This window comes from Anser cygnoides, chromosome 5 (genome assembly GCF_040182565.1).
Source record: "Anser cygnoides isolate HZ-2024a breed goose chromosome 5, Taihu_goose_T2T_genome, whole genome shotgun sequence".
Taxonomy (NCBI): domain Eukaryota; kingdom Metazoa; phylum Chordata; class Aves; order Anseriformes; family Anatidae; genus Anser; species Anser cygnoides.
This window is the reverse complement of record NC_089877.1, coordinates 33,290,647-33,316,631: the sequence shown is the minus strand read 5'-3', so window position 1 is coordinate 33,316,631 and position 25,985 is coordinate 33,290,647. Positions and strand designations below refer to the sequence as shown.

Sequence of the window (25,985 nt, the reverse complement as noted above, 5' to 3'; positions counted from 1 at the left end):
TCAGATCATGCCTTTACAGGACTATCAGTTACTCTTCTAGCAGATACTGTACCTGTATTCAGGAGGGGTCAGGAGTGGCAGTAAACTTGATCCAGGCAACAATGGGGCCATTAGTCTGACTCGACAGTGTGCAAAGCTTTAGCACAGATCTTAAAGGAAAGAATTAAGGAGGGACAATAAAAGGGAGCATACATTTTTCCGGAGGGTAGATCATGCCGTACTGATCTGGTATCTTTGATAAGAGAAACAATCTATTTAAGAGAAATACTGCGGTTACCTGGACTTCAGGACAGCCTGTAATATATTATCACTCTGAAAGTTTTGCAGCTGTGAGTGCTGAGCTTCTGATGATACAAGAGTGAAGACACACAAGGTCTTCAGAGCAAAGATGAGCAATTGATGTTCGGTGTGACTGAAATGTAGGATGGAAAGGAGAGGCACAGAGTGGACGGGACATGACAGACTGTTGAATTAGTGACTACAGCAGGGTAAGAATGAATTTATCAAGGCCTGAGAAGAAGCAGGAGTAATAACTGATGTGTGAAGGGCAAGAATCTAATTAGGAGTTTTTTGTTTGTTTGTTTTGTTTTTTTGAGCTGTATTAGCCACTTAGATAACAGCTTCTACTCTGAAATACTGTGAAGGCTTTTCTGCATATATTATGTTTTTATTTATTTATTTGTTCTTTAATTAATATAATTGATTTGTTTGTGTCTGGCAAGTGTATGTCACTTTCTCTCCTCTACCCTATCAGGAAAGAAAAAAAAAAAAAACAGATCAGGGCATCAGAAGTTTGTTTGTTTGTTTTTAAGTCTGTTGAAAGACTTTAATCATAAATTAGCCCAAACCAAACTTTATTTTGCATTTCTTATTTAAATAATCAAATATAAAGAGCTTTGAATTATTGAAAAGCTAGATGGTGAATCAACCACGGAGGGACTAGCAGAGTTTATTCAGAGAACACAGCCCAGTCCCTAATCCTGCCACCTGTTTCCAGAGGTTTTTCCAGCCTTTTATTAGGCAACCCTATCATTTCAACTGTTTGCCATGGCACTGAAACATATCAGTAACACATACAGGTATTATTGTAATTTTATTTTTTTACATGGAAAATCTTATCCCAAGATCAAGTGCTGAAGATCACCCTATGTTTGACTGTGACCAGGATTTCTCCGTGCCAAATGTTTGTTTGAGACACACCTGCACTTACAAATCTATCTCCAGTAGATTTTAAATATATATCACACATTTTCATTAGTTTAGTTTGGACAAATCATAGACCAGTTTGTTTGTAACTGATATTATTCTTCTGAACTACAGTGTGAGTGCGTACAGTAATGTTTATCCACGTATGGAGGTAAAGGGTACCATATAGAGACACTCCTGTTTTCAAATGTGTGCAGCTTTTTCCATTTGTAAGAGTTGCAGTTACTTGTATTTTTTTTCCCAAATTTTGCTGTTCAGATTGAAAATGTGTGTGATTTTTTTTTAATTAATACTTTTTGCAGTTAAGTGTAGAATTTGTGTAATATTTCCAAAGCAAGATAAGAGCATATTATGGTGCGGGTCATTGATTTAAAAGATCAATGATAGAAGAGACTAAAAGCTAACGCCTGCTACAAGCTCTCATATGACAAGAGAGTGTGCAGCCAGCCCTTGAGGCACCTGCGTGTTACATGTCTAGAAAATGCTGCATTGCAAACACTGACTTAAGGAAGCTGGATGTTTTCTCTCTGCTACTGCTATCTGCTCTTTCCTGATGCCAGCTCCAATACATCTGTTGGTCCTTTATGGAAGATGTGGAAGACTTGGAGAATCATAAGAGTAACCCAAATACTTGAAATGTGTTTATAATGTGTGCGTTTCAAAGTCATCCAAGCTGTTCTTGGCTTGTTTTCATTCCTGTCTTTGTCCCACTTGACAAACCAAAGGTTAATGACAGAACCCTGTTCAGTCTGGTTGGAGAAGTGTTTAACACAATTCTAGGGCTGGTGGCTGAGTTTAGGCAAATTCAATCTGGGAAAAAGGTGAAAATGTTTACTGGAGAAGATAACAAGACTGGTGCTGAGATGAGATAGAAGAGCTGAGGACAGATTCTGTATCGTGTAAAAACAAAAACATTAAAAACAACTAAACAAACAAACACAACAACAACAATGAAACAAAAACCATTTTAATCAAGGTTGGCAGCCTTTCCGGAAATAGTTGATCATCCGTTAGTAGATAAATAACGATGAATAGAATGGGGAGTGACTTCCAGTGAACTTGGGCTGTGTTGGTTTTTTTTGTTTAAACAGATAGTAGTCAACATGTACTGAAGAAAGTATAAATGTTACCAGGAAAACCATTTGCATTATTGTGTCCTTTACTGGTTATCATAGTGCTACGCAGTGTTACGGGAGCAAAACACCAAATCAGGGTCATGCTGTGGACTTTGTTCTTGGGATGTCGCCCTTTTCTTTGGACAAGTATCAGCCATACAGGTCTTCCTTCAGGCTGTCTGTCGGGTCTAGTGACAGCCTGGTTTTCATAACCCAAATTAAGAACCAAACTTCATTGCTGGCTGAGGAATCTCAGTTTTGAGGTAAAACATGGAAAGGAATGAAAAGACAAGCATTGGCAGAGCTGCTCCAGAATTACAGGGAGCTTCTGTGTCCCGAGTCACACCTAGAGCTCTCGTCAGCCCAGCGAGAGACTGAATTAGTGTCAGCAGGTACTGAGTCAGGCTCAGAAGGGCCGGCTTGCCTTGTACAATTTCCTTCCTGCTCATAACAAAGATGCAGTCACAGTCTGCGGGATGCTATCTGTAGGACTGGCTCATTTTCTGTTTACATCTTTGTTAGAGCTGAAGGGGTTGTGCTGTACATGTAATATGCAAGGGTACACCTTCTTTTTATTTGAGCTAAGGCATTAAGTAAACAGAAAGCAAACTGAGCCAGAGCTGTGAAAGCTGTATCCAGACAGGAGGCTTCAGAGGCAGAAAATGTAGAGGTACTTTGTCTTCTTTTTTCCCCTCTTTCCTTAGAATATTAGTATGACCCCCACCCCCTTTCTGGGTGTTTTGCAAGAAAATGAGAGCATTTGTATTCTTATTTATGTTTTAAAAGATACTGAGTTCTGACTTTAGGTTTAATGTAGTCAAATGTAGTTGACTTTCGAAAATATCTTCTCAGATGCAGAAATAGTATTGCAATTGTAAGTATTTTGTTATTTTTTTACATTGCCATAATTGCAATTAAAGGAAAATCAGAAATACATATGATCTTATCTAATGTCTTCAGTTTCTTCTTTGTTATCCTTTTTTTTTTAAACGAAGTATAGCTGTAAAACCTTTAAAAAAATTTCTTAAAACACAAGGTTTTTTTGCCCTTTCAAACTTCTGAAATTCTTAGCTATCAGTGAGATGTCATAAAAAAACATTTTTATACTAGTGCAGGGACTTTTGTTCATGAAAGCATACAGAGAATATGAAAGTGCAAACAAGTTTCTTCCTTCACTATCATTTCATTATTGCAACTATTTCCAGAATTCTTTATCCTTGTACATTCTTATGTATCAAAACCTGAAGCTGTTTTAAAAATCCTCCCACAATAAACTTCTAAACTTTTGAGCAATTTCACCTGTAGTATGAGTGCTATGCAATGTTCTGGAATTAGTAAGCTGCCTTAATTTTTCAGCTCTTGCGGTATTTCAAAGGGGGCTGTTAAGGCTTATTGAGAATACAGATTAATTACTAGTTTGTTTTTCTATTTCTCTTTCTCTGCTTTATTATTAATATTATTATTTTAATTTTATATTTTGAAAAATGCCAATAGTTCTAAACACAAAACAAAGAAAATCAAATTGAAGGATTTTTTTTCTTCCTCCCAGGCTACATGTGTGCTAGGAGTGCTTCAGTGGCTAGAAATGTTTGTCAACTGCATTCGCAGGTTCTCTGAGTAAGCACATAAATGTAAACCAGGGACATACTTTATACATTTAAGCATTCCTCTCCTGTGCGATGAAGCAAGAGACACTTCTAAATGTGCCATTTAACTGTGACTGAAAAGCGCTTCTGCCATTTTCCTCCCTCATTCGTACAGACATTTGCCAGTCTGCTAAGGTGACTGCGCCCCAGGCCTTTGTATGCCTAGTTGCAGTTGTACAACCCGTATTCTTGCTGTACAACACGATAACATGTCTCATTTTTAAAATAACTATGAATAGTCCCATTAAAGGCTCTTATTTTCATTGTATTGCCATATTTTGGCTAAACTGGAGTCTGCGGACAAATCAGTGAAGCATTAATAATTTCAAAACTAATAAAGTTATAACTGTTCAGTAATGATTACTGTTAGGTAAGAGAAAAAAAAAGTTTCATTTGCTTTCATTTTTTTTTTGGTTTGCTGACCTTTCCAGAGATTATTAATGCAGGGCTTCATGTAGATATATTTTTCCAGGGCTACGTTAGTTATCTTAAACTCAGACACTTGCTACTGCTTCTTTTCTTTTTGGAGGAGTAGAAGTTGTGGGGAAGCTGTGATTTATCTTAATTATTACTTAGTTTTAGATACTGTTGCTACTAATTAGAATGGTTTAAATTAACACCTCTCATCTTTGCATCCTTATAGAATACTGATACTATAAAACAGTTTACAATGTCACAAAATCTCTCTTATCTGAAAATATCATGGGCATTGTTTATCCCCAAAAACCAGGACTTTCCCCTCATTATAGCCATTGTTTTGCATGCTGGAACTTGGGCTTTGGAATTTTTAAGTTTCTTTATATCAAACATACATTTTATTACACCTTAATTTCACTAGAAGATGGCCTCAGGAGCACAGCTATAATGGCACTTGTGGAGCTCAAACACTGATATCGCATGGTGAGTTTAGATGGATGTGGTTGGTTGAAAGGTCTGTGCTGAGGCAGGAACACAGACAGACTGCCTTCAGATTTAAGGGTATTCCCTGTCTTTATAAAGTTTCAAAATTTGTATGGAATAAAGGAATGCTTTAGTTTATTTTTTCCTTTGCACAGCTTCCTTCTCAGCCATATCCAAGGTGTAATACGGACCAAAGCTTTGATTCATAAAAGTTTGAAAAGTTTACCCAGTGAAAAATTGTAGGATGGTGAATTTGTGAAAACAATATTTCCATTGTATGACTCTGGTAGTATTACATATTAGGTGAGCCTGAGCCTCATGCTAAGTTGTACATTACACCAATTTTAAAAGAACCAAATCATCCTGTGTATTTGAGACAAATGCAGTATTCAGAAGAAATTCAGAAAGAAAACAGTATCAAATGTATTTTTTCTGATTCAAATATTTTATAAAATGTGAAAAGCAACTTTTCTGCTAGTCTATCTGCTTTAGGAGGCCATGTTTTTCTGTATAAAATCACTTGAACATGTCTACATAAGTGAATTACAGAGAAAAAACGGGTAGTGACTAACACTGGTATTTCTCTGGCAATGGAGTCACGGTCCTAGAAGCTCCTGTAGCGAATCAGTACAACAAACACCTCTCTGAGATTTGCTTTCTGATGGTCATCAATATGATGTTTTTTGGACAAGTACATCTATACACTGACAAAGTTAGATCTTTGGTAGAAGACAGGCAAAAGGAATTTAATCTATTCTGCCCAGTGAATATACTTTATTAAATTAATATGAACCTGGAGTTTGATTAGTATGAAGAACAAGCACATGGAAAATTTGAGATGATGAAGCGGCAATCTGATTCTTCAGCCCTCTAACAAAGTACATCTCCATATTTTCTGCCCACATCTCACTTCACTCGATTTAGCACTCTTCCATGTCTCATCATCGTAAGTGTCCCCTGAGGCAAATGAGCTCTGTGTCTTATTAGTGGTTTGCAGCTTAACTCACCAGAAAGGTAGACTTGAGCAGCTGAGATTATTTCTCTATGAGACTCCATCAGGAGTCCCCATGAAAGAGATGGGCACACTTGTGACATTTGGAAAAGCCGTGCACAATCACTGAATCTCAGACACACTGTCCTCTGGAAGACAGTAGTCTTTTTGCCACAACCCTCTGCATTTCTTGAGAGCTAAAAGGATGTGCTGTACAAAAAAAAAATATAGAGAGAGGTGGCATCATGCTAATTTTGGAAGAAGTGTTGCTGGTTCTCTGAATCCCTATGTCAAAACAGCAATCTGTCTTGCTGTAATTTAGCATGAAAACTTGATAAATTTATCTAGTCTAGAGAGGTAAGATAGGGTTTCTAAATCATATAGCTGTATCAACCACGCACAGACTTGCAGAAAAGGAGGCTGAAAAAGACCTCAAGAGGTTATTTTGTGCATTCTGAAGCTCCAAGACAGGATCAGTTGTACCTAGGAAATGAAGTATTTCATTATCTTTATTGTTAATAAGATTTTCTTGATACATAATGTAAACTTCCATGCCTCTGTTTTTTAAGCCCATCACTTCATATCCACTACAGATAAAAACAATTTTATCCCTGCCTCTTTATGAGTGACTTATGTAGATGAGCATTTTAATGTGTTCACTTGGCCTTTTGTTCTTTAGACCAAGAAACCTCAATTCTTTAAACCAACCTTCCTTCTGTCCTTCCTTTTGTCCTCCCATCCTCCCGTCCGTCCTTCCGTCATTCCTTCCATCCTGTCCTGTCTTCAGACACCTGCCCATTTTCTTTACTTTCTGCTAGCCAGAAATATAATAGGAAGATTCCCTACTGTATCTTACAAGCAAAATAGTTTATCTTCCTAATATGCAGTTTGCATTCTTGTAGCAGTGTAACATTACATATTAATGTATTTACTACTCCTCCTTTATCCCTTTTTGGCAGAATGGCTGCCTAATTGCTGGTTAGCAATCCTGCATCTTTACAAACTGTTGTTTTGACTCAGAACGTCCCACTTGTAAAAGCAAGTGCATTGTACTGTTTTTTCTCCTATAGGTTTTTTCTCTTGTCAAGAGCATTGTGAATTTAACATATCATGCAATGTGTGTGTTATTCATCTAGGCTTTTTAGTATCTACAAGGTTACTTTATCCAAGTCCTTAATGAAAAAGTACCTGGTACAGAACAGGTCCACCTGGAATGTCACATTACATTTTTTTGAGTTTAAAGCTAAATGATTAAAAACTAATAATTTTTCCAGACAGTTTTGCACTCTATCTAAAGTAATTTCACTTTTTCATAATTTACTAACAAAAATGTTAGCCTTCAATATCAATAGTATTAAAATTAAAACATGTTATATGACCTGCTTCTCCTGTACCAGTTTATGCATATTTTCTTTTGTTACTTATTCCAGTATTTTTCCAGAATTGTTCTCTTCCTGGTTCCTTGGCTTTTTAAAGATGAGCGCTGTGTTCAGCTCTTCTGTTTTCTCATGTGACTTCTGTGAGTTTTCATAGAGGAAGCTAACAGCTCTGAATTTGCTTCACTATGTTTTCAAGGTATCCTCATGTGCACTTACTCAGGCATAGCCTTTGCTATGGATAGGATTAATTTCACCTAACTTTAACTGCCTATAAAATAGCCATCTGTATCTGTGCTGGGGTTTAGGTTCCTCTCAGAGTCGAGGGAGACTTGGTCAGTACAGTCAATGACCAATAGAGAGGCCTTCTGGAGAGGTACTTGTGGTGGTTTTACTCGAGTGGGCAGCTGAGCTCCACCACAACCGCTCTCACTCCCCCTCCTCAAAGAGGAACGGGGAGAAAATACAATGAAATGGGCTCAAAGGTTGAGATAAGGACATGGAGATTGCACAGTAATTATCGTGACGGGCAAAACAGACTCAGCATAGGGAGATAGTAAGATTTATTGCTGATTACTAACATGCTAGAGAAGTGAGAAACAAAGGAAAGAAACCAAAAGCACCTTCCCCTCCCGTCCACCCTCTTCCACCTCCTCTCCCCAAGCGGCGCAGGGGAACAGGGGAATGGGGGTTATGGTCAGTCTATAGCGCTTCTTCTCCACCGCTCCTTCTCAGTCACTCTCGTCCCCTGCGCTGTGGGGTCCCTCCCACGGGATGCAGTCCTTGCCGAACTGATCTGGCGTGGGCTGCCCACAGGCAGCAGCTCTTCAAGAACTGCTCCAGATATGGGTCCGTACCACGGGGTCCATCCCTCAGGAGCAAACTGCTCCAACCTGGATCCCCCACAGGCAGCAGCTCCTGCCAGGTCACCTGCTCCTGCGTGGTCTCCTCTCCGCAGGCTACAGGTCCGGCCCGGAATCTGCTCCGGCAGGGGTCTTCCACAGGCTGCAGCCTCCATCGGTGCAGGTCCACCTGCTCCACCGTGGTCTCCTCCACGGGCTGCAGGGTGGAACCCTGCTCCACCGTGGTACTCCATGGGCTGCAGGGGGACAGCCTGCTTCACCATGGTCCTCACCACAGGCCGCAGGGGACTTCTGCTCCGGCACCTGGAGCACCTCTCCCCCTCCTTCTTCACTGACCTTGGTGCCTGCAAGGCTGTTCCTCACTCCTCTCACTCTCCCAGCTGCTGTGTGGCGCAGCGTTTTTTCTTTCCCTGTCTTAAATATGCTCTTACAGAGGTGCAAAACAACATCACTTATTGGCTCAGCTCTGGTCAGCAGTGGGGCCCTTACCAAACACGGGCTAGCTTCTAGATCCTTCTCACAGAAGCCACTCCTATGGTCCCCTGCTGCCAAAACCTTGCCATGTAAACCCACTACAGTACTGTAGAGACATACCTGAAGATGAAGTGATCTGCAGTCTTTCTCAATTATTGTCAGACCTGTTATTTTCCTATTTTAGGTGGAGTCTATCTTAACTAAGTTTAGTTATATGATTACACATCACCCTGTTTTGAAAAGTGATGCAAAATGCACTTTAGCCTTCTGCAAGAGATTTATCACTAGGTTTTTCTTTTCCTTAGAGATATGTTTTCCTGCTGTCCCTTATGCCCATTGCTTTTTGCAGTTAAATTTATGCTTTATCCTTTCTGACTTTTTTTCAGCATCTTGCGCTATTCTTTCATACCTGTCCTTAGCAGTTTGACCTGTTTTCCACTTTCTGTACATTTCCTTCTTGTGTTTCAGGTCACTGAAGACCGTGATGCTTAGCCAAGTTGGTCTCTGACCATACTTCCTATCCTCCTACTGTGTGGGATTGTTTGTGCTTGTACCCTAAACATCATTTCTTTAAGGAACTGCCAACTCTACTGAATTCCTTCTGCCTTAGCCATGTTTCCCATGAGAATTTACCTGCCAGTTCCCAGGGTTTATTGGAGTCTACTTGCAGAGAGTCCATTGGGTTTGAATTGCTGTTTCCTCTTGTTTCTCATCTAAAGAAATACACGTTTTCACATCACAGTTGCTCTCAACCAAATTACCTTTACCCTCATATTCCCGACCATCCTCCCTCTTGGTTGCTTAGCAGGCAGCCTCTTGGCAGGCTGTTGTTGAAGCACTTGGCAGGCTCCGACAGCTCCTGTAGACCATACACAGGGAGTGGTTAAATGCTGCTATTACACCCAGAGACAGACACAGCACATTGCTTTGTGATGTGCAACTGGAGATGCCCACCTAAACATTCACAGGGAAGCACTTGAATCTTTTTGCCGGGCATTCAATCAAAAAGACGACAAATCCTACATATGCAGAGTGTTTCAGATGCTTCCCTGGGAAGGCATCTGTGGGGATGCAGAAACACTTTGCCCAGACTTGAAGTTCAGGTAAGGAGAAGATAAAACCTTTCTGCCTTTCCTTTGCAGACCCAGCCATAAAAGGAATTAATATGTCTCTTTGGCCTGCTCTTTCTTTCTCTGAATCTTTCTTTTCTATTTTTTCATTCCTCTGAGTGGTGGTAATCTCCACTGAGGTTGTCTGATTGGTAAAATTGGATAGTTAGTAGCTTTTCATGTTACCTTCATTTTCATTCTCATAGTGTAGCTAAATCTTCAAAAAGGAAGATTTGTTTGATCTCTGTTTTTTTTTTTTTTTGGTAGTGGTGTTTTTTTTCATTTATGTGTTTAGAAATTGCCATTGAATCTCAAGAAATAAATTGGGACATTATTATTTAGCTTTTGGAATCATACCATGATAAAATGAATCTACAGAGGCATTTTGGCAGTCTATTTTTCATTCCTTAAGCTCTCCAAAGAACAGGAGTGTTGAACACACAGTTAAAAGTTAATGCTACAAGGGTTCTGGTGTCTGAAACAGAGAGAGAGAGGCTCTCATTCATTTTCTGGCTTTGCTATGGGCAATATACATCTTGATTCATCTCATTTCAATACAGTTTACAGCTGCATAGGATTCTGTCAAACTTCAAGTGTTTAAACAGAAAATTTCCATGCTGAATATCTGCCTCAGCATATTATTTTTTAAAAGCCTTTCAGCAAAAATATTTTATAGGTTTTTATACAGGCTGTTTTGGAAATTGTGATTTTATTTTATTTTATTTTTTGGTCACGTTGAATGGTTCTGGTGACCTTTCCCCTGAGAATTTCAGGTACTTTGCAGGCCTTGTAAAAAAGCATTTGAAAATGAGGTTAAGGGGATATTGTATATTCTCAGTGAAACCTCTGCTTAATTGAGGTGGCACAGAGAAGTAAACTGAGAAGTAAGCCACCCAATTTAAATAACAAGGCAAGCATGAGCAAGATGTTTTTGGAAAGTGTTGAGGATCACTGGCAAAATAGATTGGAAGAATGAAATTAGTGGAAAGAAACTGCCTTGATGAGCAGTGTGAAAATTGATGTGGGAGGGAATGGAAAGGAAAATGTGTCAGTGTAGTTTGAGAGGTACTAAAATTGCTAGAGGAGCTGGAGAGCAGAGCCTGGAATGAGCTAAATACAGGAGCAGCAGCGGGGCTGTGTGGGAGGCTTGGAAGAGGAAGGAGAGAGAGATCTGATGAGCAGGGCTCAGAATTGCGGTTGGTGTGGGGGGCTGTGAGACTGACTGAGGAGATTAAGGGAGGAGTTTGGCAGGGGGAGCCAGCAAAGACCTGGCTCGTGCATGGGGAAGACTGAACACCGGCATCAGGGTGAGATCTGACGGGTATCTGGGAAGCTGGAAAACAGGATTTGCTGGGCAAACATACAGGAAACGATACAAGGATGCCTTTTGGAGGTGAGGATCTGCTGGAGACTGGGTTAAAAGCTTGAGGACTGGAAGCAGGGACTGGGGAAGAAGGGGGCCTCACCTGGGGTGGGGGCTGAGGGAGAAGCACTGGTGCCCACACCAATACACGTCCAGTGGGAAGGGAACGCAGTGTTGGAGGGCTGCTGGGAAGTGGGGTGCAAGGAGGTGGCACTGGGGGTACTGGGAGGGGAAGACTCCAGGCAGGCCACGCTGATGGCAAGGGCAAGAGAAGCAGGGTCAAGCTGTGCGAGGGACCGCTCTGCACCAGTGCCAGCAGTGGCATCCAATGCACCTGAGTCTTGCCATTTTGTTGCTGTCAGCAGACAATTCTGATGAGCTTGGTTCTCACCCTTGCCAACACCAGGTTTGTTCAGAAAATAACCTTCTGCCTCTATACAGGTTATTCTATCAGAGTGAGTATTACAAGACTGGTCAAGGGAGCTAAATGATTCACCACTGACAATGATTTTTGTGCATGTTGTTACGATGCTGCATTAAGACTTTTTCAGTAGTTTTTCAATGCTTTTTTTTTTTTTCCCCAAAGAAACAGGATATTACACACAATTTGACACACCCAGTTCACAGGAGATGGATGTGCTCTTGAGGTGCTCTAGGGCTGTGCAGTAGGATCCTTGCTGTCTGCAGCAAAAAAGGGAAGTTGTGCAATGAATCAGGCAAGTGGTTTTACGATGAGAGTTTATCTGCCAGAATATTCCCACGTGGTGTGGAGCAACTATCTTTTCATTGACTTTTCTCCATTTTCTCAGTACCGAAGCAGGCTCCAGAAACAGATTTGCATATCTTTTAAGCATTCATATCTGTAACTGGATCAGAAAGACTATTTTGAACTTAGAGTGTACTGTAATGTTAAATACTTTGAAAAGTAAGGTCTTTAGTTTCAAGATTGTGATGCTTAAAGCCAGCAGATACTTCATCTTATGCTTTCTGTGATTCAGCTCGCACACTACTTTAACCCTACTTTTTCCTAACTTCTTAGTACTTGATGCTTCATGTGCCATAGTGTATGATGTAAGAACATGTTTCTTGAAAACAGACTAAAACAATGTTTCTGACAAACAGCTTATTCTGCAACACAGAAGAGACCCAAAAGGAAAGGAAAAATAGGCCTAGATTCATGTAGAAAGAGACAAATGCATATACACAGTTTTGTCAGGCTATTTCAGGAGAACTTCTTTTAAAGTGTAGGCACAACAACATCAGTGTATGGATTTGAACATGATTCCTGTACAGGAGTCTTGGAGGAGGAACAAAAAGGAAAGTTGGAGGACATGAGACTAGAGGTATGGTTTTGGTCAAAATGGTGTTGGAACCTGAAAGTGAGGAATCTACACTTGAATGACAGGCACAGCTGGAAGAGATGGGAGCAAAAAAAGAAAAATAATTTTAGCAGAGACACTTTGTATGCACTGAAGAGTAGAAAATGATGAGAGATCATCACTCTCATCAGTTATGGCACAGGGATACTAGTGGAGGGAATACAAGTGGGATGTAACTAGATGAACAGCAACTAGGAGGTTGCCTGGGGCCCATGTGTTAAGCAACAGCAACTTATGAATAAACTTGTGTCTATGCTATTCCGTGTGAAACAGCAGGAAAGAGTGAATCAAGTTTAAACAGGGATGTGAAAAGCAGGAAGGGAGAGAGGTGGGTAGACCTGAATGAAAAGGAAGACATTGCTATTAATGGCAGTAATTGAGAAGATAAATAGAAGAGAGAACTGTAAGACATGCAAGAAGCTAGAAACTTAGTTAATGACATAAGAAAAGCAGAGGGATTCTGAGGTCCAGTGTCCCACGAAACAAGAGTGCACCACGTTCTAAGCTTTTCTTATGTACTCTTTTCTCCCTTTCTTCATCCTTAGCAAATTTCTTAGGCTCATCTAAATTCCCTAGGAGAAAGAGTGGTGGAGGTTGCTCTCCCATAACTGGTATTGCAGTGGTTTAACTGGCAGTTGATATGTGTTTAAAATTTTGAATTAACGGTTTAGATAAGAAGGCCCTGGAGCCATTACCAGATATAACCACACAGAAGGAGTGGATTTTTTCTCATAAAGAGAACAGAAGCAGAGCCTGAGAGCACAAACGGGGCTCTGACTAACCCTGCCCACCCGCCGGGCCTCCCCTCACTCTGCCCAGGACCCCGTGTCAGCCCCCCAGGGCTGTCAGCTGCTGCCCCAGCAAGGCCGCAGCAGGGCTGGGCTCCAGCTCCCCACAGCCCTGCCCGGCCCTAGGCCCACCTGTGGACCCATGTCACCATGGCCTGCCCTGATGATCTGGTCTCTTGGTTGAACTGGCCACCATCTCCAGGCCTTTGCTGTTCAAGGGCGGTGGGGATGTGTTCAGGCCGGAGAGGCCCTGTCATGCTGGCCATCTTGTTACTGCACCTGGCTCCCAGCTGTCCATCCTACAGAAAGAGCCATTCTTCACTGTTCCTTCACTGGAAATATCTATGGGAAGTGGCCATACTTAAATAAATAAATAAAAATAAATAAATCAAAACCCCGTGACCTTTCTGGATACAACTACAGGAAGTAAACAAGAGACAATTCAGGTTTACAGTAAGGTGTGTGTTCATGACCACAATGCATTTAAACTCATTCCTTTTTAAAAGTCTATGGTAATTTATTGGATTGTTTTGCATATTCTTTTATGTACTCATTTCCTTGTATTTATTCTGAATCTTCACTGAATTATTCTTTTTGTCTCATCCACTCCTTTTCTCAGCCTTCCTTTCCCACAGCATCATATGAGCAGGTTACACTGTGTTTCTATTTCCCATGGCCCCAGCTCCTCCGCTCGTCCTCAGGTTACAGTTCCCTGCCTCTCTGGGAGTTTTTCTGTCAGACTGTGCTGCCTTTTTCCATGTCCTCTTTTTCTCTCCTTGCTTTGGTTCTTTTCATCCCCCAAATGGCTCTTCTTTTCACTTGCTCTTTTGTGTGCCAGTTGGTAATAGTCTTAGCACACTGGCAGCCGGACTGGTGTTGGCATCTCAGAAAAGCAGAATTTTAAGGAGTGATTTTAGGTGAAAAATACTCTAGATTTGTAGGCGCTTCAGAAACTCCTTCTAAAGAGGGAAGGTTGAAGGGGAAATAGCAGAAGTTATCTGATCTTTAGCAGGGGCTAGCACTATGACTGATTAGAAGTTAAAGTTGAGCTTTTAATACTGCATGAGAAATTACAAGTAAAGAAAAGCCTTGGAAGGCAAGACGGGCAGATGACAGGCAGATTTCATGGGATGAAATGGAGAAGAAGCTAGAAGATAGACATAAAATGGTGACATAATGAGAATAATGAACAATTTAATGCTGGCTGTGAGGAAGGTAGCACTACAGTTCCTGAGGCCAGAAAGAAACCTGGTGCAGTAATGGAAGTCTGAGATGACCACAGTGGTGAATTAAATGCCTCACTTCAGTGAAATGTGCTTCTCTGTAGGATTTCCCTGTCAGACTCTTCCTCAGTAGTCCCCAGTCCAGGTCCTATGTTGCTCCCCACACTGAGCTTATATCTGTTCTCACATAAGACAAGCAAGTGCTGGCTTCTGCACCTGAGATGGTGCAATTCTTGGATATGCCTACAGACTGGGGGACAAGAGGCTAGAAAACAGCCCCATGGAAAGGGATCTGGGGTTTCTGGTCAATGGCAAGTTGAATATCAGTCAGAAGTGTGCCCTGGCTGCCAAAAGGGCCAGCAGTATCCTGGGGTGTAGCAAGAGCATGCAGCATTGCTAGTTGGTCAGGGGAAGGGATCGTCCCACTCTGCTCTGTGCTGGTAGAGCCTCAACTCGAGTACTGTGTAAAGTTTTAGGTGTCACAATAAGAAAATCCTAAAGCTATTAGATATTGTCCAAAGGAGAGCAATAAAGATGGCAAAGGGTGTAGAGGGGAAGATGTATGTCACTTGGTTTGTTCAGCCCAGAGCAGAGCAGGCCTGCAGCTTCCTCACGAGGGGAGCGGAGGGGCAGGCGCTGAGCTCTGCTCTCTGGGGACAGCGACAGGACCTGAGGGAACGGCATGGAGCTGGGACAGGGGAGGGTCAGGCTGGGTGTTAGGGAAAGGTTCTTTACCGGGAGGGTGGTTGGGCACTGGAACAGACTCCCCAGGGGATGTGGTCATGGCACCGAGCCTGCTGGAGTTTAAGAAGTGTTTGTACAACACTTTCATAAATGTTTTGATTTGAGGGTGGTCCTGTATGAAGCCAGGAATTGGACCTGGTGCTCCTTTGTAGGCCCCTTCCAACTTGGGATATTCTAGGATTGTAACACCTTTCAGCCCTTGCTGCTGCAAGTGAGATAATGCCAGACCCTGACTCTTGTCAGCAAAATGACCCAGATCATGTTGATCTTCATGCAATGAGCCCTTGGCTATCTGCCGCCTGCTGAAAGTTTCTAATCCACTAATTATTTTCCTCTTCATGGAGCAGGGAAGCCTACTTGCTGAGACTCCAGTTGCTGGCCTCTCCTTCCAGTCTGTCCATCCATAATGAGTTCGATGGGAATGGGGAGCTTGTGAATTTGGGTAAGCAAGTGGCATTTCACCATGTTAAAACAGTATGCTCAGAACTTGTTTTTCCTGTTCATTTTTTATACTAGCTGTTCAGGGGGTTTCTACACGTCATCCCCTCCTCACCTGCTATGTAACCACATATGTATTGGTATGCATATATTTACAGTTGTCTTTTTGAAGGGATTAACAGAGTTTAAGTAGAGAATGTGGCCCAGCTACTGAGAATGTTATCTGTTTACAGAGATTTTCCCTGCCTTCCACGGGGCTGCCTTACTGGTACCTTTTTTCACCTCTGGCTTCAAATGTATCAGGAACACACGTAAGTATTGTTGCCATTTCATTCTTTTAATCTGTAAAGTCCAATTTATCATTACACTGGGGAGAGTGCAGACGCTCACACATATGCTCAGCTGTGACCAAGGTCTGCCTTTGCCAAAAAGGTGTCTTGAGACACACCTTTGTAAGTTTATCACCAGGAGACTTATCAACCTACTTAGTTGGTTTACTTGGAGCAAATAATACGCCAGTGTAACTGATATTAATGGGTTCCTGAGCTATATGTATATATGTGTGTATATATATATACATATAAACATACATATAGTTTAAAAATACACACATATATATACATGCACACACAAATATTTGCATGGGTGTATTTCTATACTTGGGTAATTGGTGCCATACATATTGACTTAATGTTATGCAGTATTTCCAATTATAGGACTTCTAATTGTTTCTAAAAGTACCACAATGCTGTTTTTCAGACTTTTTTTTTTTAAGACTTAAAAAACCCTTCAACTTTCAAAACTGCAGATTTTTCAATTAAAATGGTTCCACAGTTCCAGGAGAAGAATTAGGGAATGATATTATGTATCACTGTTTTAACAGTACAAGGACAAGACGGGATACCACTGATACCTGTTAGAGGCAACGATCTACTCCTTCAGTGCTTGTACCTAGGAATAAGCCTGTGAGGCAGGAGGAAGAACTTAAACCTGTGTGTGATATGCTCTGTCGAATACGCATATGATTATAGGCTTCAGGCCTTTTTCTTGTCCTACATGCACATGACATGATTAACGCTGCTTTCTACAGTAATCTGTTCCCCATATGCTACCACTCTTGGCTTGAGCAATTCCTCTGGTTGTGCTCTCTTAAAGACTGTGTTGTGCAAACTGGCTTATCATTTTTGTTTATTTTGGTTGTTTAAGGTGATGAAATTGTTATAGTAGACTTAGAATTGTATAAAGTGTTTGACTTGGCAGCATGTTTTGGCTAAGCTAAAAAATGTGATAAGTTAGCTGGATGCGTGTGGAAGGAATTAAATGCTGGTTAGCTGACAGGCCTCAATCTCATAACCTGATAGAAATGCTTCTGAAAGGGTTTTACATGAAATGGTTCTGAGGATCATTCCCCTTACTACCTTGTTTACACTTTATTAATGTCCAAGAAAAAAAATAAATTAAAATTCTGATGAAATCTGCAGACTCCAGTAAGACATGCAGAGCTGAAAACAGTAAGCAGTAGCTAGCTATGTATGGTGACTTATAATGATGTGATTTGAAGAACAAGCAAAAACCAACTGTGCAGTGTAGGACTGTTAGCTATTTTCTGTCTATTATCTATATATAAAATGTTATGCTTTTCATTAAAAACAAAATTAAAAAAAACACTACAACGTGTAACAAGGACAAACCAGGTTAATGCCCTGTATTTATTTTTAAGTATACTCTCATCTCATCTGGGATATGTTAGCTCCAAAGAGGCATTTAGATCTCTGACTTCTTGTTGTTAATGTTCAGTTAGAAGACATTTCTACCTTTTTTTGAGGCCTATGGTACTATCTTTCTACCTTGCCTTTGGTAGCCCATCCTGCTACCCTTTGGGTACAGCAAAATTAGAGTATTTGTTACAAAGATGTTGTGTTGATATATTCACCACACCTTGGCTGAGGAATGCCTTGTAATTACCCATTTACACTTAATACAAGGCAGGATGAGGTAAAATGCAAACAAAAGTATTCATTCACTTCCTCTTACAACTGCAAATAATTGTAAAAGACGTTAAGTGAAGTAATAGGAGAAAAAGTTCATCAGATCTACTGACACCGTGAAAGCATCACAAAGGTTTTCTTTTTTTTTTTTTCCCTTTTTAATTGTCAGGTTATTTATCCCTCTTCTGACAAAATGGTTCTCATAATTTTCTTTCCTTGTTATACCTCAGGTTGTCCTTAGATGTTTTACATCATTGAAGACCTTGTGTTACACAGAACCCCATACTGGGATCTTCCATCAGAAAACACTTTGAGAAGTAGCCTTTGGACTTCTCCTTCAGGTAGCAGCTTCTCTGAATTGTCACATTGTCCTCACTCACTTCTTGATGGAGCATGATAGCTGTTACAGCCAGTCTGCATTTTGAAGATTTCCAAGTGGTCCAGACAGATTTAGTCTGTCACTTCGGAGCTCATTCTATTCATCCTTATTGTCTGGCCATTCTCCTAAATAAGGATTCTTTTGCTTGTACAAATATGCTGAAATGTCTTAGAGGAGTTGTCTACTGTGTTTGACGAGCTTCTTGCATCAAGGAGGTCGCGCTCTTCCATTTGCCTCTGGTAACTCACTGAGATGTTTCAACATGAAATGCGTCTTCTGGCAGATCCTATATTCTATAACTGTTGTTTACCATCTATACATGATAAAAATATCTAAATATGGTAAATTTTCTGATTCCTGAGACAGGTATGATAACAACTACCCTGAGGTGACAGTATATCAGGTAACAAAAGCCCAACCTTTTTCTCCTAAGCATACTCTAAGGAGTCCTTGTACAGAATTATTTAGTCTAATTTATTTTAGTTGCTACATGGTGTGAAATTGTAGATGTGGTCTTTAAACCACTTCTGGGGAAGAAAAAAAAAGATCACTCTGTCTTGGACCTGGTAAGATCAATGACCAATCTGACTGACTTCAGTAGGCTTTGAAAAGAGTGCTCGATACACAAGAAATCAGTAGATCACAAGATCACATGGTAAAGGGAGAAATGACATACAGTGAAGAAAAGGTCAAAGATCAACACCTACATTTTCTTATTGTCTACACAATGGTCTTTTGCAGATAAGAAAATGCAAAAATATTGGCTAAATGCCGTAGTGTGTAAAAATACTGTGTTCATTTGAATGAATATTGTAACAGTTTAACGTAGACACAAGTATATAGTTAAAATATGCAACTGCAGATTTGTTCATGTTGATGTGTAGAGGTTGGAGATAGTGAACAGTTATCCTTCTTCATTTCTAAGGTCATGCTTACACTAAGAGAGAATTAATGATTAGTAATGCTGCTAACTGTATGAGTCTGAAGATAATGCTGATATTGATGTGTGATACAATAATCACCCCTCAGCCCTGAAAGAGTCTTTGTGTGCAAGTGCATTTTCAGTGCTATAACAATCTACTATTATACCACTAGTAGATGAGCCTACTGCTGTCTCGGAGCACACAGGAAACCCATTTCCATTTTGGCAGCTGGGGTTTATGTACGTCAACACTGCAGGGGGGACCCCAAATAACTTCCAGAGTGGTCCTGCTGCATCTTTGTAAAACAAAAAGACCTGAAGTCATAGCCTCAAGAAATCAGGTGAGGATTATTGTTTTTATTGCCAGCAGCTTCAGGGTAAAAAAATCGAAAGTTAAAAAAAAAAAAAAAAGAAAAGAAAAAAAGAAGACAATGTTACTTGACTTTTTTATGATGCACTCCTTATGGGACAGAAATGAAAAGTCAAGTTTGCAAGCAGTTAGGGTTTTGCACTTATTTTTGCTACTTAAAATAAAAAATAATTAAAAGCATGCTAATGAAGCGATTCCTAAGGGAGCAACACAGTAAGACTGCATGGAGAAATTTAGAGAGCTCTATCTCCAGGAAGTACTTGGGGATGTAACAAATCAGTAGAGTAGAGGGAATACCTTGAGTGTTGCACTGCATTGGCCTTCCCTCCTTCTACATACTTCCTGCCATGATGCACCATTTTGGGGGACTTCTGCTGCAGCAGCAACAGCAGCACATGCATACTCTGCAGTCTCTTTAGGAGAGAGAGAATGAGAGAATTAATCAATTGTTAGTAGTTAGAATTCTCTGCTGGAATGTAGAAAGAGTTTCTGCTGCACTGAATATTGATTTATTTTTATGCATTGGAAGCTTCAGCGAAGAGGAGGGGAAGACTCTCGTCCTTAGATTTGCAGTTAGGCCTGTTTCAGGTTCCAGAAAACTGTACTCCCAGACTAACAAGCAAGGTTTTTAAAAAAATAACATTTCTAATTCTAAATGATTTTATTAATTTTGCACAGTGTGAAGGGGTAGATGAGTTTACTTAATGGGAACACCAGCTTTAAGTCATGAGAAGTGAGGAGTACTTCCTCATGCATAGTCCATTGTTCTGAGAAAGGAGGAACTCTTTTTAGTAATTTTAAATGGTCATGCTATTTGTTTATTAGGTTTAACTGTGTAAATGTGAGTCTTTTTCTTTAGAGAATGTTTACATGTTAGCAAAGCGTGCTTTAGTAGGGCATAAAGGTCCTTCTGCTGCCTTAAGTTCTGTAAGAAAATATCACATCATCTTTTTTATGTCATACAAAATATGTATTTTATTTCCTTGTTGACAGAAAGGCAGATTTCCAGTTTAGAGATTACATCGCCCTCCATCATTTGAAAAGAATATGAACCAGAAGGCATTAGTTTTCCTCCTCTCAAATTTTATTTTTGGGATAATTATTTTTGGATTTTTCTCCACGAGACAAAAAAATCTAATGAGTGAGTAAAGAATTTATGAACTTAACCATTTCTAGAACCAGTTCCACCCTTCTTAAATGTGTTAGAAAGTAGCTGCGATGCCCAGGTAAGAAAAACTGTTAAAATATTAAAGGCTTTGTCACTGTGGTGGCTGTCTTAGTAATGTACTGGGAGAAGAGTACTACAAAAAGCATTTGATAATACAAGTGTTTGAACATCCACCATTCTTAGAGTAATATTGCTAATGTTGACAGTTTTCATTTTGAAGAACTTTTCACTAAGCAGGACAGTTTGTTGCATTTTTGCTGCAGTAGTCAGGAGACAGGAAACAAAAAATACTTATTTGTTTTGGCATGCAGGGAGATAGTTTGAGTTCTTTGGTCATCACAAAGAGAAAGAGAATTATCTAAATCTGTTTCACACAAACAGTTTAAATTTCTTCCTTGGTTGCAGATTCTTTTCGTGTTCCCACTGAAGACTGGCTGTCAATTCAAAATGATCGCAAAAACACACTGGCTTCTGTCTGCCAGAAGAACAACCTTCTTAAACTAAGAAGCAAATTGGATTCTAGTGTAGCAAGCCAGCTCTTTGTGGAGCACAAACATAAACTTACCTACTGTGAGGTGCCCAAGGTAGGCTGCTCCAACTGGAAGAGAATCATTTTCATTCTCCAAGCAGGCTTGGAAGTGGAAGCTTCTGAAATTGAGCATGACCATATCCACCAGACCTCACTGATCAAAAGGCTGGCTGCTTACCCTCCCCCTGTACAAGAGGAATTTCTGAACAATTACACCAAAGTGATGTTCACCAGACATCCCTTGGAACGGCTGGTTTCAGCTTACAGAGACAAGCTTCTGCACTCTGAGCCATACTATAGTACCACTGTTGCTAATGAGATTAGGGCAATGTTCAGGAAAAACAAAAATTCTTCTGAAAAAGTGAGTTTCCAGGAGTTTGTCAGCTTCATTATAGCAAAACCAATGAATACTCTTGACATTCACTGGAAACCAATGTTTCTTCTCTGTGATCCTTGCAACATTCACTATGATATTCTGGGCAAGTATGAAACTCTTGGGTTAGATTCTGAGCATGTTCTGAAGGCAATTGGTGCACCAGAGAGCCTGCAGTACCCCAGCCTGAAGAGGTATGGCTCAGAGAAACGAACTTATGGTGATATCACCTTGGAATACCTCAGACAGCTGAGCTCAGAACAAATTGAGAAGATCAAAAAATTGTACGAAATGGATTTTCTCTTGTTTAACTATACTATGAAATATGAGGATTATTTTTCTCTGAAAAGCTAATGTAGGTTAAACAAAGAACATTTTCATTTGTACAAAATGGGCTGAACTTGTCCTCACAGGTACTTGATAGATGGGTTTACTGCTGTTTTATTCATCCTAAGCGCTCTTGTAACAAATCCCTGCCATGATCCGTAGTACAGTGATTCACCTATATGAAGAGATTTTCTCTCTGTTGATCATTATTGGGATATGTTTGCTTCATGAAGACTGCTTATAAATGATAGACTTTGGTATGTTGGTAAGAGAAAGGAGAAGAATGAAGAAAGTTATTTTTCACAATGAGAAATTTACATCATCATTTTTATATACATGATTTAAATTTTTTATTAGAAAAAGACATATAAAGCAATATATAATCTGATTTATCATCAAACCACTCTTTGTCTGTAAAAGCCTCAAACATGAATCCTGTAGGAAAGAAACAAATAACTTCAAATGTTTGGAGCTGCATTACACAGAACTTAATGCCTGATCACATTCCTCTCTGGCAGTTCTCTCATCACAGCTCACCAGCCTCTTCCCTCAAGCAAGCATAGTTAGCAGCAATGCAGCCAGGGTTTCCCTTAGGTCTCTCCAAAATTTTCTGGTTCTTTTTACTACCTTTGTAAGCATTGTGGTCTGATCGAAGAGGGAAGTTCTCAAAAAATATCTTTCTTAGAGAAGTAATTAGACGTATCTTCTAGACTGCACAATGGGTATGGTGCAGGTTCTAAAATCGTAGTGGAAATGTGGCTCTTTCCTGTTCGCCAAAAGCACTTACAACTGACTGACTGGTTTGGGCTTTTCCCATTTGTGCCTGCTGATTGCCAGGAGCCTTGGGGACTTACCTGAGTGTGGTACTTAGGTGGAAGTGAGTAACCTCAGGTAATAAATTTGTTCTACCTGTTGTTTTCTCACCTCACAAGAGGATGAATGCAAATTAATTGCAAAATTATGGTGAGGGGAGCAATGAAGCATGTGGGAGAAGCCATTCAAACCATAATCCTTCTATTCTTAGGTGGCTTTGGTTTTAGATCACAGACGAGTCTATAATTGCCACAATGTTAAGTAGTTTTGCCCCCCTTTTTTTAAAAATAATATATTGCCTGGTGCCATTGAAAAGTATTTACTACCATTTTAATTGTAGCAGTTTTTAGAAACTATCCATTAATATTAACACCACCTTTAGGGGATGTCAGTCTCTCAGGAGCTAACTTGCTGTCTCTCAAATCCCATTGTCAAATGCAGCTAAGTCCTATCAGCTGTACCTGCAAAGCACAAGGCTGGCAGGCTAGTCCTGGATCCAGAGTTGGCTCACAGCTTCTCATTACATAGAAAAGGATGAGGACAAAAATATTTTAATTGCATTGCAGCCAACTACCTGTATAGCCATTCCTACCAGCAGCATGGTCAAAGAACAGAGAAAAAGAGATTGGGGAAATTGGATGAAATGGAATTTGAGTCAGAGGATTGCAGGGAAAGCTTCCTGTGTACACAGTAGGATTCAGGGAAGATCTACCCCGGAGGGAAGAAGAAGTGATATATCACCGTCAGCTGGAAAGAGTGAGACCGTGGTGACAGGTGGAGCCAGAAGAAGCTGTGTGCTTCCCTCCTCGATGGCAAATGGTACATGAAGCTAGGTTTACCTTTCAGTACATCTGGCAACTCTTGCATAGATGAGTATTCCATAAATGAGACAGGAAGGGATCCAAAATGAAAAGACCAAGCAAACACAGCAAATTATTATTATTATTTTTTAATTATTAATTTTTTAAAACAGCTTGTGATTTTCTTCAGAGTGATTCATCGTTCTAGATCACCATATTTGGTGTTCCCACAGTTGTTCTGTCCGCCAACACTGGATTGCTCATGCCTCCCTGGAAACCCTGTGCTCCACATGGATTTTTTTTTTTAAAACTTGAGCTGAGGCAGAGGAAGCTGGAAATGATTCCCATCAAAATGAAGGCCATGCAGAGGAATGTCGTCTCTGTCTCTTTCCTGAATTAGAATCAGTGCCATCTGCAGCTATGTGCTTCTTCTATCTTTTGCGAGATCATACAGAAGAAGAAGAGGAAGAATAAGATTTGCTTGATAACTTGCTTCTGTATAATAGATCCCTCTGGAGCTGTAAGCTTCAGCAAAGGTTCTTTAATTTTCTGGCACCATCAGCCAGACTAGGAAAGGTCTGAAGAAGTGATATTGACCATGTTTGACATGTGTCTTTACTTGTCAGTACTCTAGTGTTAACATTCCCCACCAGTTTCTTGCTGTTACGTGTGAGTGGCTTTCTATTCTTATTTTCTCTTTCACACAGGATCACATATTCTTCCTGCAGTGGTGACAGAAAATTGATGGCTAATTCATTCATCACAAACACTGATATTCTGTCAGTAACAGAAGGCTATCTATTGATACAGGAAAAACCTCTGTAGTTATTCATGGCAGACTTTCAGACTTCGCATTTACCTATAGGAAACTGTACGCAGCACACTTCCATGAACCACTGGCTGCTGTAATGCTGTTTAGCTGGTGAGATTCTCAACACCAAAGGAAAAAATGTGAAGGACATATGCATGCAACATCAGATGTTTTAGAAAGTAGTAGCATACAAGAAGTATAGGTTGTGTTATTACCAGTGCTAACAAAATGGGAATACTAGTTTATCTGTTGAAAAAAATAGAGAAAAAAGCGCTTGGTTTTCACCTTATAAAGGCTCTTATAACATTCTCCTGCAAGCATCTTTTCATGTTCAACCCAGTTCTGTGAGCTTGATAATTCACATCTTCCCACCCTAAGAGCTGCAGTGCAGAATACAAAAGAGCTCTGCAATGTTCCAGAATTAACAAAAACAGTGGTGACTTGTTATATGCTATCAGTGGAGACTATGCCACCTTGTCTAGTCCCCAAGTGAACCACAAAGCTCGTTTCACTAAGCAGCTTTGTAAGTTCTCCGATGAAAGAACTTATCATTATTTCATCCTTAATATTGCAACGTGATAAAAGCTGACAAAAGCTCTGGACCTTATCCTAATTAGCCTGCAAGAACTACAAGACACTTCTAAACTTCATGGTGGAAGTGAGAAGACAATTACCTCCTGATAACCTGGGAGAGACATTTTTCTGTACTCTCCTCCCTACAAGTGTATTATCCAGACTAGAGGCTCTGAGCTGAGCTGGCCTCTCTCCAGCCTTTGCCTAGAGAAGAACCTCTGGGAAGCTTCTTTCATTTGGGTGCTAACACTGGGTGATATTTTCCTGCAGGAAGGTGGGTGTTCACAGCTGGGAGCAAGGACGGAGGTGGCATGGCAAAGAGAGGGGCTCAGGCTCCAGGGTGGACTAGAAAGGGTGGGGGGATGCCAAAATTCATCTTCTGATTTATTATATTTGCCATTATATTATAACCATTGCTATGTTTTATTTCTAATTACTATAATAAACTGTAGTGAGTTAACACATTAATGTATTTGTTCATCCTTCTCAGTAACATCTGTTTAAAAGAAATGCTTAGGACTGTTCCATCAAATCATAACGTAGACCACGAGCTATTAGACAACAATAAACACAAAGTCACTTGGCTCTGCTTCAGTACATTAATATAAAGCTGTCTCAAAGGAATTTTAAAGAGTTGAAAGAATTAGCAAGGATTAATGAATGTTCCAGCTTGGATAAAAGATGAAGCTAAGCTGCGAAAGAAGGAGAAGCAAAAAATCTTGCGAAGTCAAACTTGCTGCTGTCTTACAAGTCTTCCTATTCACGGTGAGGAAATATGAGAGAACTTCCCCCTTCTCATAGATATCCACACATATGCCCTCTCAGGTTAAATATTCACAAACCTGACATCGTACCTTCTTTGTGGAGGTATAACAGATCCAAGAGTTGATCAATGTATGTCAGTAAGGAAGATCATTTCACCAGTTGTTCCCTCAAACAGACATTTCCTTCACTTAAATAAATAAACAAAAAAGTGATAATTCTGCCATTAGTAGTCTTAAATTTTCATACAGTTTTGAATGTGTCTTAAAACAACAGGTTTTAAAACAACTTGATTAGTGGTTTCTTGTTTAGAGAACTTCCCAAAGCAGGACTGCTGTCAACAGAATAAAAGGTGGTTATAGAAGAACAGATGAGCAATGAAACTTCAAGTGTTTGCTGTTACACAGAAATGTCTTCTGACCGAGGAGAAGACCAGGAAATTCGACCTGTGCAAGTCATTGCTTGGGTGACAGAGCTCACATCTAGCAGGTGATTCTACTTTTGTGTTCAGACTGTTAATACATCAAAAGCTATAAGGTCTACAATCTGCAGTTT

General features: G+C 40.2%; 1 protein-coding gene across 9 annotated transcripts; it reads left to right on the top strand.

Moving 5' to 3' along the window:
• The first annotated feature begins 319 nt into the window (after positions 1 to 319).
• Positions 320 to 25,132, top strand: LOC106043157 (carbohydrate sulfotransferase 8-like). 9 transcript variants are annotated; one of them, XM_066997816.1, is made up of 8 exons: positions 320 to 488; positions 11,630 to 11,759; positions 15,525 to 15,619; positions 15,849 to 15,926; positions 17,834 to 17,944; positions 19,081 to 19,245; positions 20,268 to 20,415; positions 20,848 to 25,132. In XM_066997816.1, exons 7-8 carry the CDS (start codon positions 20,322 to 20,324, stop codon positions 21,696 to 21,698), a joined length of 945 nt encoding a protein of 314 aa, XP_066853917.1. In that variant the 5' UTR covers positions 320 to 488; positions 11,630 to 11,759; positions 15,525 to 15,619; positions 15,849 to 15,926; positions 17,834 to 17,944; positions 19,081 to 19,245; positions 20,268 to 20,321; the 3' UTR covers positions 21,699 to 25,132. The 9 variants fall into 9 exon arrangements, with proteins under 9 accessions (XP_066853917.1, XP_066853919.1, XP_066853916.1 ...); XM_066997818.1 differs by lacking the exon at positions 19,081 to 19,245; XM_066997813.1 differs by lacking the exon at positions 320 to 488 and adding an exon at positions 10,404 to 11,073 and having other exon boundaries at positions 17,834 to 19,245.
• Positions 25,133 to 25,985: the final 853 nt, after the last annotated feature.